The sequence below is a fragment of the Salvia splendens genome, chromosome 12, assembly GCF_004379255.2.
Source record: "Salvia splendens isolate huo1 chromosome 12, SspV2, whole genome shotgun sequence".
NCBI lineage: Eukaryota > Viridiplantae > Streptophyta > Magnoliopsida > Lamiales > Lamiaceae > Salvia > Salvia splendens.
This window is the reverse complement of record NC_056043.1, coordinates 2,624,289-2,633,406: the sequence shown is the minus strand read 5'-3', so window position 1 is coordinate 2,633,406 and position 9,118 is coordinate 2,624,289. Positions and strand designations below refer to the sequence as shown.

Here is a 9,118-nt window from a genome sequence, read left to right as displayed (position 1 = left end):
ATTTCCTACTACAAATTATTTTCTCTTTGTTTTTAGCTTTCTGCATTCACAGAATATAATATAAGTTCATAAAACTATCATTTCCCCAAAAAAAACATCAAATCCTCAATCTTTTTAACTTCAACTTCTTGAATGTGTTGGTTAAACTCCATTATGATGCATCCATTTAAAATATGTTATGAAATTTTTAAAATTATGTACAATAACAAACTCAAAATCTCCACCAATTATGCCACATAATTTTAGTTGTTTATCTTATCCTAAAACACTCAATTCCAATGTTAAACATGTTTTTCATTTTCAATAATTTAAATTAAGAAAATTAAAAAGGTTATATTTAAAAGTCAAGCGGCAAAATTGGGTAATATGTGATTTGACAAGAACAAAAACAAGAGCTAGTTTTAAAGTGGTTATAGTAGTCGAGCTCTCTCTCTCTTCATCCCCTTCTCTTTTTCATTCACTTTACTCATCAGCAAATGTAGAAATCAGAGCCCTTGATTGCCCCATAAATTCAAAGGTTTGGATTTTCCCATTTGGAATTATTGACATCAACTGTATTCGTATGCGAAGTTGTTTATAAATTTATTTACTGCTGTGATCTGAAATTTTCCGAAATTTTAGGTTTTTTCCTCTTTTTTGTTGGAAGAAGGGCTTTGGATATTGTTCTCTTCTTCTGCGACATGAGCAGAGAAAAAGAGACGCCGGAGCCTCTGGATTTCTTTATTTGGACTGTTGAGGTAATTGTTCAATTTTGTTTGTTGTTTTTCTCTTTTGGATTTTTTTTCCTATTTGTTTGTGATTCTCTTCTTTGGATCTTGGTCTTTCTTGCTCAAGTTCTTATTTTTTAATGATTTCGTTTATGTGTTACTGTTGGTGAAATTCTGCTATTTGGTTATTGTAAGGGAGGTTTTGTGATAATTCAGAGTTTGTGAATATGTAATTTAATTTTAGTGAGAGTGGTAGTAGTTTTAATATTTTTGGTTCTTGCTTCTGCCTAATGTGGGAATTTGGGTTTGAATTGCCAGTAATTGAATGAGCAACCAAATAACCAATTGATTTTGGGCTAATTTGTGAGCTGATTGTGAGCCCTCCTCTGTTAGTTGTTTCAGTAAGGCACTTTTGGGAAATTGAGTGTCCAATTGGGGGTGTTGGATTTCAGTATGTTACTCGGGTGTGAAGGCCGTGTCTGCTTGAAATATGGGATCTTGGATACTTAGACACCAGCCTTAGAGAAGGTTCAATCTTATTCTATATGGGTGAGATATGACTAGTCGAAAAAGAGCCTCTAAGGAAATGCAATTCAGATTATGAATGGATTTGTCATATTCCTTTTGCAGCAACAAAATTGGTAAATTTTCAAATCGTGCGAAAAGAGTATTGCTAGTGGATTCTCGAATGAGGTGGATGAAGCAAGGAGCTGATCACTTCTACTCTCCCCTGTTCAGGGATACTTACCTTGTAGATAGGTTTTGCTGGTTACTGGTTACTGATCTGATATGTGTAGCCCAAGATAGCTAAATTTATGCGTGCTTTTAGACATGCAATTAGGACTTCACGTGTATGTGCACTACGCCTGGCAATGTGGCCCTAGATGCATGTTAGTCATTTCAGTTGTCATGGAAGTGGCGTGGAGCTACACACAGTCAGTGATACCGTGCTTTCTCTTTGGAATTTTCTATCTACCGTCATTGTATCATGTTATGCGTGCTTTGTCATTATCTTGTTGCATCGGCATGTAAATAAATGTTTTGAGCCCTTTTTGATTCCTGAACTAGGTTTTTGCATCAACTTTAGGCCCTCAAAAACTAAAGTATGTTTGTTTTTACACAGCTTGGAGTAATGACAACTAGGTTTTCTTTCTTGTAGTTTTCCTTTGGATTGAAGGACTGAAACCATTATACTAATAAATATCTGGATGAGTACATTTCTAAATGTTCCTTTGTTTTTAAAATGTTCATATCCATTACTCTGAATTTGACTTATTTAGTGATATTGGTGGATTAAAAATCCGCTTTATATTGATTCATCTGAAACCTTTTCTCTTTCCTTTATCAAATCCATTAGTACCACGTTAAAGCCTTTAACTGTTCAGCTTTAGCACATGACTACGCTTTTCAAACCTTTCCACCTTGTTTCGAACTACAAAAGTCATAAAACCGCCATTACTAATTAATATACTTTGCTAAGCATGTATCTTTTGGTGGAGCCAAATGAGAAAAAAACAAGTAGGAAATTAAAGTATTGTTGAATAAAGCAGATTTTCAATTTGTATGACTCTGCTTTGTAGGATGTTGGCCTGTGGTTGGAAGAAATAAATCTTGGTAACTATCGTGAAATATTCAAAGAAAATGGGGTCAATGGAGAGTATTTGGAAGGGATGTCAATGTTTACAACTGAACAGATCCTCCGGTTCATACGGAAGTGCCACATGAAATGGGGGGATTTTATAACATTGTGCAAGGAGCTGAGGCGAATAAAAGGTCCATCCCCCTCCATCTGTGTCTGATATTGTTTTCAATTAAACACATGTTAAGCTGCAATGTGCTGCTTGCTTTTCAAATCAATGGTCTCGTGTTTGGTTGTAGTATTTTATACTAGTTCAGATTTCAATCTATGGACATAGGAATGAAATATGAACACTGTTTCCCCATTTATTAACATACCGATTGGATGTGAATCTAGAAACGACGTTAGAGTGACCTGTCAGAGTTTATGATCATTCGATGTATCAATGCTTGTGTGATGGATGATGATCAATTTATAGGCTGTGCTAGTAAGGCTTCAACATTTTTCTTGTGAAATCCACTTTAGACTTGGTTGTATTGTTTAATGTTATTATCTATCCCGTTCCTCATTATGTCGTCTTGGATTTTAATTGGTGTGAAATTGCAAATCGTTACTGATTTTTATCACAGTGGCCTGCTTGAAAGGGGAGCAAAAGGTACGACGGCCATGGTGGGCACCGGCTTGTCTGTCGGTGGTGTTTGTGAAGGCTGCGAAACGCAACAGGCAGTCTCGGGTGGTGTCGTTGAAGCTGGAACCTTGATGTAGATATGCTCGTGTGTATATGCTTGTACCATTAAATTTTGGGCATTGTTGGGAGCTGGTTCTTCTATGGAGAGCCCCTCTTGCTTTGTCAAAGTTTTCTTCTTTTTGTTTGGGATTTGTCAAAGAAACGACATATATATATATACTATATAGACCAACATGTTTGCTTCTTCCTCTGTGTCTAAGCCCCCACATTTCTTTACATTTTTTATAGTAAGAGTAATGGCTAAAATTGGTCCTGAACATATGGTCATTTTACGTTTTTGGTCATAAACATTATCTTTTGGATTTTTTTGTCCTGAACATATGAAAATTTGATCATTTTGATCGTAGACTAACTGTTCCGTTAAAAACTAACGGTCAACGTAAAATGACCATATGTTCAAGACCAATTTTGGCCTTTACTCTTAAATCCTAACTGATTAGTTGAAGTAATTTATGTATTTTGGCATGAATGTGGAGTGGAATCATGATGTAAAAGCTTTATTTGACATCAATAGATTTAGTAATGTTTGAATTTCTTGGTAGTAAGGTATGTATTTTGAATGTAGAGTGAAGTAATGTATGGATTTTTTAACGTAATAGTTAGTCCAGGACCAAAATGATCAAATTTTCATATGTTCAGGACCAAAAAATCCAAAAGATAATGTTTAGGACCAAAAACATAAAATGACAATATGTTCAAGATCAATTTTGGCCTTTACTCTAGTAAATATTGCAAAAATGTTTGGTAACAAACCAGAGAAGAACTGGAATGACAAGAATGCCCTTGACATGAGTCAAAAGGATGAAGAAACGCTCTTCTTCAAAATTTTCTTAATTCTGTGAACCAAAAACCCTGGACCCCCATTAATTCCCAAGTAGGCCTGTTTACTTTGCAAGTTATATCAAGAAAAAAAAAGTTTAAATGCATTTTACATGAGTTTAGTTAAAAAAATTTAAGGTTTACATAAATCATACTCATACAAAAAAAAGTTTTATTCGTATTTCAATTTAGTACATTCTGTTACTTTTGTTTAATCGGTGTTAACTTTGTACTTTGGCGCACCAACCATAAAACAATGATGAAATTTTTGTACCATAAAACAATGATAAAACTATTTGTACGAACATGAAACAATTATGAAACATTTTGTACTTCAGATATACGAAGAGTTAACGCCATTTAAACAAAAATAACGAAATGTACTACATTGAAATACGAATGAAACTTTTTATATAATTCACATAAATTTCAAACTTTTTATACTGATATAAAACAAAGGTAAAACATTTTGTATGAGTCATGTATTTATCCCTGCGTTATCATGGTTAAGTAGCTTATTTAACTTATCATTATGGCCCATGTTTGTTCATCGGCCCGGTCAGGGCCCACATTAAAACCTTCTTTCTGCCAAATAATGAATTGCTAAAAATTGGCCCCTTATTATATGAATATGTCTACATGTCACAGCGTTTTGATAACGGGAATGGCCGGTTTGGCCACGAATCGGTGCCTAGTCCGGTTTGTGCTATAAAACTAGTAGACAATCCAACCATTTGTATAGCTGGCCAATAGTTTTTTTTTAATTATATCGAATTCAAACATTTTAGAATAAATTTGAAAATTTATAATCTAATAAAATTTGATTCAATTAGCCCAGAACCCCATATAAGGAGAGTAGTAGTATTTCTAAATCCCGCGCATTTCTAACGGAACCCTAGAATCCGAAAATGTTGAGCAAGAGAAGGAAATCAAACAGAGCTGAATATCCAATTCCGGCGCCGGCAACCGCACCTCCGCCGCCTCCATGGATCGAACTGCCGGAGGATTTGACGGCGAATATCCTGCAAAGGTTGGATGCTGAGGAGATAATTATGAGCGCGATGCTAGTGTGTAGTACATGGTGGAGAGTCTGCAAGAATCCCGCCATGTAGCGCGTTATCGATTTGGACTATCGACGTTGCCAGCAATCCGACGATTTTGATAACATTCGTAGTGCAGTGGATTTTGATATCATTCGGCGTAGCGCAGTGGATCTAGCCAGGGACAATTGGTCGAGCTAAAGCTAGCCTATTTGGAAACAGAAGATGGGATTCTAAACTACGTATAATTCTCTGCTCTATTATTGCTTTCATTTTGTTGATGCTGAGTTTTGACAGTTGATTTTAGAGGAATGATTATTGTCTAATGAGGCTGTGAATGATAGAAAATTTAGTTATATGTATGTTTTGCATATGCCTTGAGTCAAAGTATGTGAAGTATATTTAGTTAAAATCAGCTTTTAGTTGGGTTTTAAGAAATAAGCTTGAACTAATTTTGGCAGCTTAGAACATGCTGATTGATGATTAGTAAGGATTGTGTTTTCAGTTTTTAATTTGCAATGCTTGTGTCAGACTAAAAGTTTGAATTTTTGGTGTATATTTATCACTTTCATGTTGTGAGGCAATGTTTCTAGTTAATGCTTTTGAGGATGTGCACAAAAGAGGTCGAAGATTTTATTATTCATAGCACTTGTCTTTTTATCTTGTTGGATGAATATATTAACAAGATGGGAAATGAGTATCTCTGTTTTTCAACTTTTTTGCTATGTCTTCTGCTTCCTCTATTCACATTATTTATTCTGGTTATTCATACATGGAGATGGGGTGGAGGTGATCAGGTGAAGGTTGAGAAAAGCTTAATAAATATAGTAGCTTATCACTGTTTATGTGAATTTCAAGCGTGTATGATGATTTATTTTAAGATAGGTATCTTGTGTGTGTTTGCATATACATACATGATTCAACATTATGGATTTTCAGTTTCTCATGTGAATGTTTCGCTCTCATTGTTACTGCTGTTTGTGTAACCTAAATATTCCTGGTTTTTTCATTTTAGAATTTTCCTCTGGTTTATGGGGTTGATATTCTTTTCACATTCTTTTGTGGGTTTCCCATTCGTTCTTTTCCCATAATCACTGATATGGTGTATTTTATACTCCTTTGACAGATCAAGTCAGCTTCGATGCCTTACACTTGAAAGGTATTTCGGAAGGGATGATGTTGCTTGGACCGATGCAATAAACGAACTCACACAACTGGAAGAGTTGCACTTGATATCATAGACTTTGAAACCATTGGCACCTCTTGCCCCATGTTGAAATCATTTACATATAACGAATTTTGTTGTGAGCAGTCAGAAGAGGAGGATGACCTCGATGGTGGTGTAGTTTCAAGATAAGCATCTTAACTTTTTGTGTAGGTATCAACCGTAACAGTTTAGGCGATGGGAGAGAGCAATGGTAGACGGTAAACGCCTTTTTTTCCGAATCTTGGTCCGTGATAATCTATCTTGGTATATCTCCACAGGGCTAAGATGACATTGTATCTCATGATTAACTATCTCATCTCTATCTCTATCTCTATCTCTATGATTAATTTACTTTGAAACAAACCTTATTTTTTTCACTATCTCATTATATCTCACTATTATCTTATCCGACAAACTGTACATCACACTTTTGTATAACTACTAATCAACCGACCCAATATAATTACTGTGTAATTTCAAGTAGTTACAAAAGATAAATTTACTATGCATACTCCCTTTAATCCAAATGGATTCTTATTTACTTTTGGGATAATTCAAGTTAAATGTGTCATTTCCTCAGAATTAACAAATTTAACCTTTTTTTAATTATTTTTACTACTTTCTATTTTTACTTGTGTAACTCATTAAACATCAACATTTATAATCTTATATTGAATAGAAACAACTTAGTTACCTCAGAATGAATAGATTACTAGTACAATATAATTTATACTCACTCCGTCCGTCTTTAAAAAAAGATATATTTATAAATGATACGGGTTTTAGTATACAATTGATAAAGTAAGAGAGAGATGAAAAAGTAAGTAAGAGATAAGGAAAAAATCGTGAAAGTAATATTAATGGATTATGAGATCCACATTATTAGTGGTGCGTAATTGGTTAAAAACTTTTCATATTTAAATTTGGTCTAATTTTAGGGGACGTCCCAAAATAATAAACCTAATCTTTTTTTTAGGATAGAGGGAGTATAGAACAAATTGCTTAAAAAATCATGAATTTTGATTAATCTTGCAACTTTCATAATTGGCTTTAAAAATTATGAATCTCAACTTTTTTCTTAGTTTTGGGCATCGAATTTGGGTGAATATAACCCATTCCTTGGGTGATATTGGATTTTATGCAATTTTATTTGTTTGTTAAGTTGAAAGAGTAAAGTAAAAAAAAGTAGAATAAAGTAGAAATAAAGGTGTTCCAATTTTTAGTAAATGAATCATTTTAGTTAGAATAAATTAAAATGGAAAGTTAAGTCATATTCAGTAAGACGGAAGGAGTAATATTCAAATAATTCTTTGATGATGAGAGCGACTGTAAATTGAACCAAATGGCAAAACATGCAGCCATATTATTAATTTGAAATAAATATACGTCAAATTAACAACATACTAATATAAATAAGAAACTGGCATATTTAATCATACAAAAATCCAGAAAAATGTAAGAGTTCGTCGTTTTTAAGGCTGATTTTTAAATCTATGTGACCAAACTTTGTACAACTAAAAATTAGTTTATTTGAGAAAAAATTAGTTTATTTATACATTTAATTAAAACATATGGACGCATGTATAGTATATGGAACGTGCGTAATATTGTAGTCATATATTAATGATTTGTGTATAAATTTTTTTATTTTTGGGAACCATAAAATATAATTAATGCATACTTTAATTCAAATTTGAAAAGTAATATAGAGACAATTCAAATATAAAAAAAATTAAAAATGAGGCTAAAGACTAATCTAAGTCTTTTAAACTTGTCTCTAACTATATTTATTATTTTAATATATAATTTGTACCTAATAGTATAACTTTTTTGGTTGTACCAGTGTTTTAAAATTACGAACATAACAAGTGGATCAAAATTAAGGAATATTTGGAATTTAACTTGAGGCCCAACTTTAAATTTGATCGAGTATTTTAGAAGTGACCAGAGGAATTGACAATAATAATACTCCCTCCGTCCCGCACTACTTACACTTATTTCCTTTCTGGGCGTCCCAAGTTATTTGCACTCTTTCCATTTTTAGTAACAATTTATACCTACAGCCGTAATTGTTGACTTTGTCTATCATTCATTCCTTAATCTCCGTGCCCAAAAGGAAATGTGCGAGTAATGCGGGACGGAGAGAGTATAATATAACTGAAAAGTGATAAACTTGCACCACACAATATTGTCGCAGTAAGTCAAGTCCTTCCTAACTAGGCACAAGTTACCAAGCACGATGTACTTCACGTGACATCCTCTTTCAAATTTCTCTCTCCTGAGTACGGCGTCGTTTGGGGACCCTGGTAGTGTGGACCTTCCCACAGTATATTTAAGAGCTGACGTGGTCCAGCTAGACCTTTTTCAGTTGTACCACACTACATTGAGGACTTGTACATTCTACGAATTTTGTTTCGTTATTTTGGGTATGATAATTGTCTATAAATTGTACTACTAATTATTTATATTTTTCAATCCTTTAGGTTAGGCTTATGATCTTATTTTTCCACGTTCATATTTCACTTCATTTCTTGATTTTACTATTATACTGTTGGGTCATATCTCATTCACAACATATTTGCATCATTCTGTATTGTTTGTTGAGTTCTTTACGTTATCATGTCTGGTCAATAAAGACAATATCGTAACGGAATTTTGTCATTTACAAGTTGTGTTCAGATTAGAACATTGAAGGTCAAGTTCATATTTCGTTCGAAATTTTTCTTAATATGTGTGCAAATTTGAATATGCTAGAGTATTATTACATCGACATGATAACAATCCAATAAACCTAACGAAATCTACAACTAAATAATTATGCTCGTTTTTTTTTGTAATTTCTTCAAAATCTATCCAAACAACCGATTAATGTGGAACGTGGATTAGATAACCGAGAGATGGATTAATTAAGCTTTGGAAACATCACATGAAACCATATAAAATTATTCTAAAAAGAATGGAATTGAAAAAGTAGTTTCTCATGTTACATGAGCCAACCACTCTATCGATTTTATCGTA

At 33.4% G+C, this 9,118-nt stretch overlaps 1 protein-coding gene and 1 long non-coding RNA gene across 2 annotated transcripts; both read left to right on the top strand.

Annotated features, from left to right (window-relative positions):
* The first annotated feature begins 361 nt into the window (after positions 1-361).
* LOC121758278 lies at positions 362-3,218 on the top strand. The gene is made up of 4 exons (XM_042153688.1): positions 362-517; positions 622-737; positions 2,288-2,480; positions 2,916-3,218. Exons 2-4 carry the CDS (start codon positions 681-683, stop codon positions 3,044-3,046), a joined length of 381 nt encoding a protein of 126 aa, XP_042009622.1. The 5' UTR covers positions 362-517; positions 622-680; the 3' UTR covers positions 3,047-3,218.
* Positions 3,219-4,753: 1,535 nt separating this feature from the next.
* On the top strand, positions 4,754-6,459 carry LOC121758475. The gene is made up of 2 exons (XR_006041476.1): positions 4,754-5,135; positions 6,020-6,459. It is a non-coding gene; the product is annotated as an uncharacterized LOC121758475 (long non-coding RNA).
* Positions 6,460-9,118: the final 2,659 nt, after the last annotated feature.

Excerpts from the sequence above, each read along its gene's own strand:
- LOC121758278 (XM_042153688.1), top strand. The coding sequence starts at position 681 with ATGAGCAGAGAAAAAGAGACGCCGGAGCCTCTGGATTTCTTTATTTGG. Across the intron at positions 738-2,287 it reads TCTTTATTTGGACTGTTGAG|GATGTTGGCCTGTGGTTGGA; the intron begins GTAATTGTTCAA and ends TCTGCTTTGTAG. Across the intron at positions 2,481-2,915 it reads GGAGCTGAGGCGAATAAAAG|TGGCCTGCTTGAAAGGGGAG; the intron begins GTCCATCCCCCT and ends TTTTTATCACAG.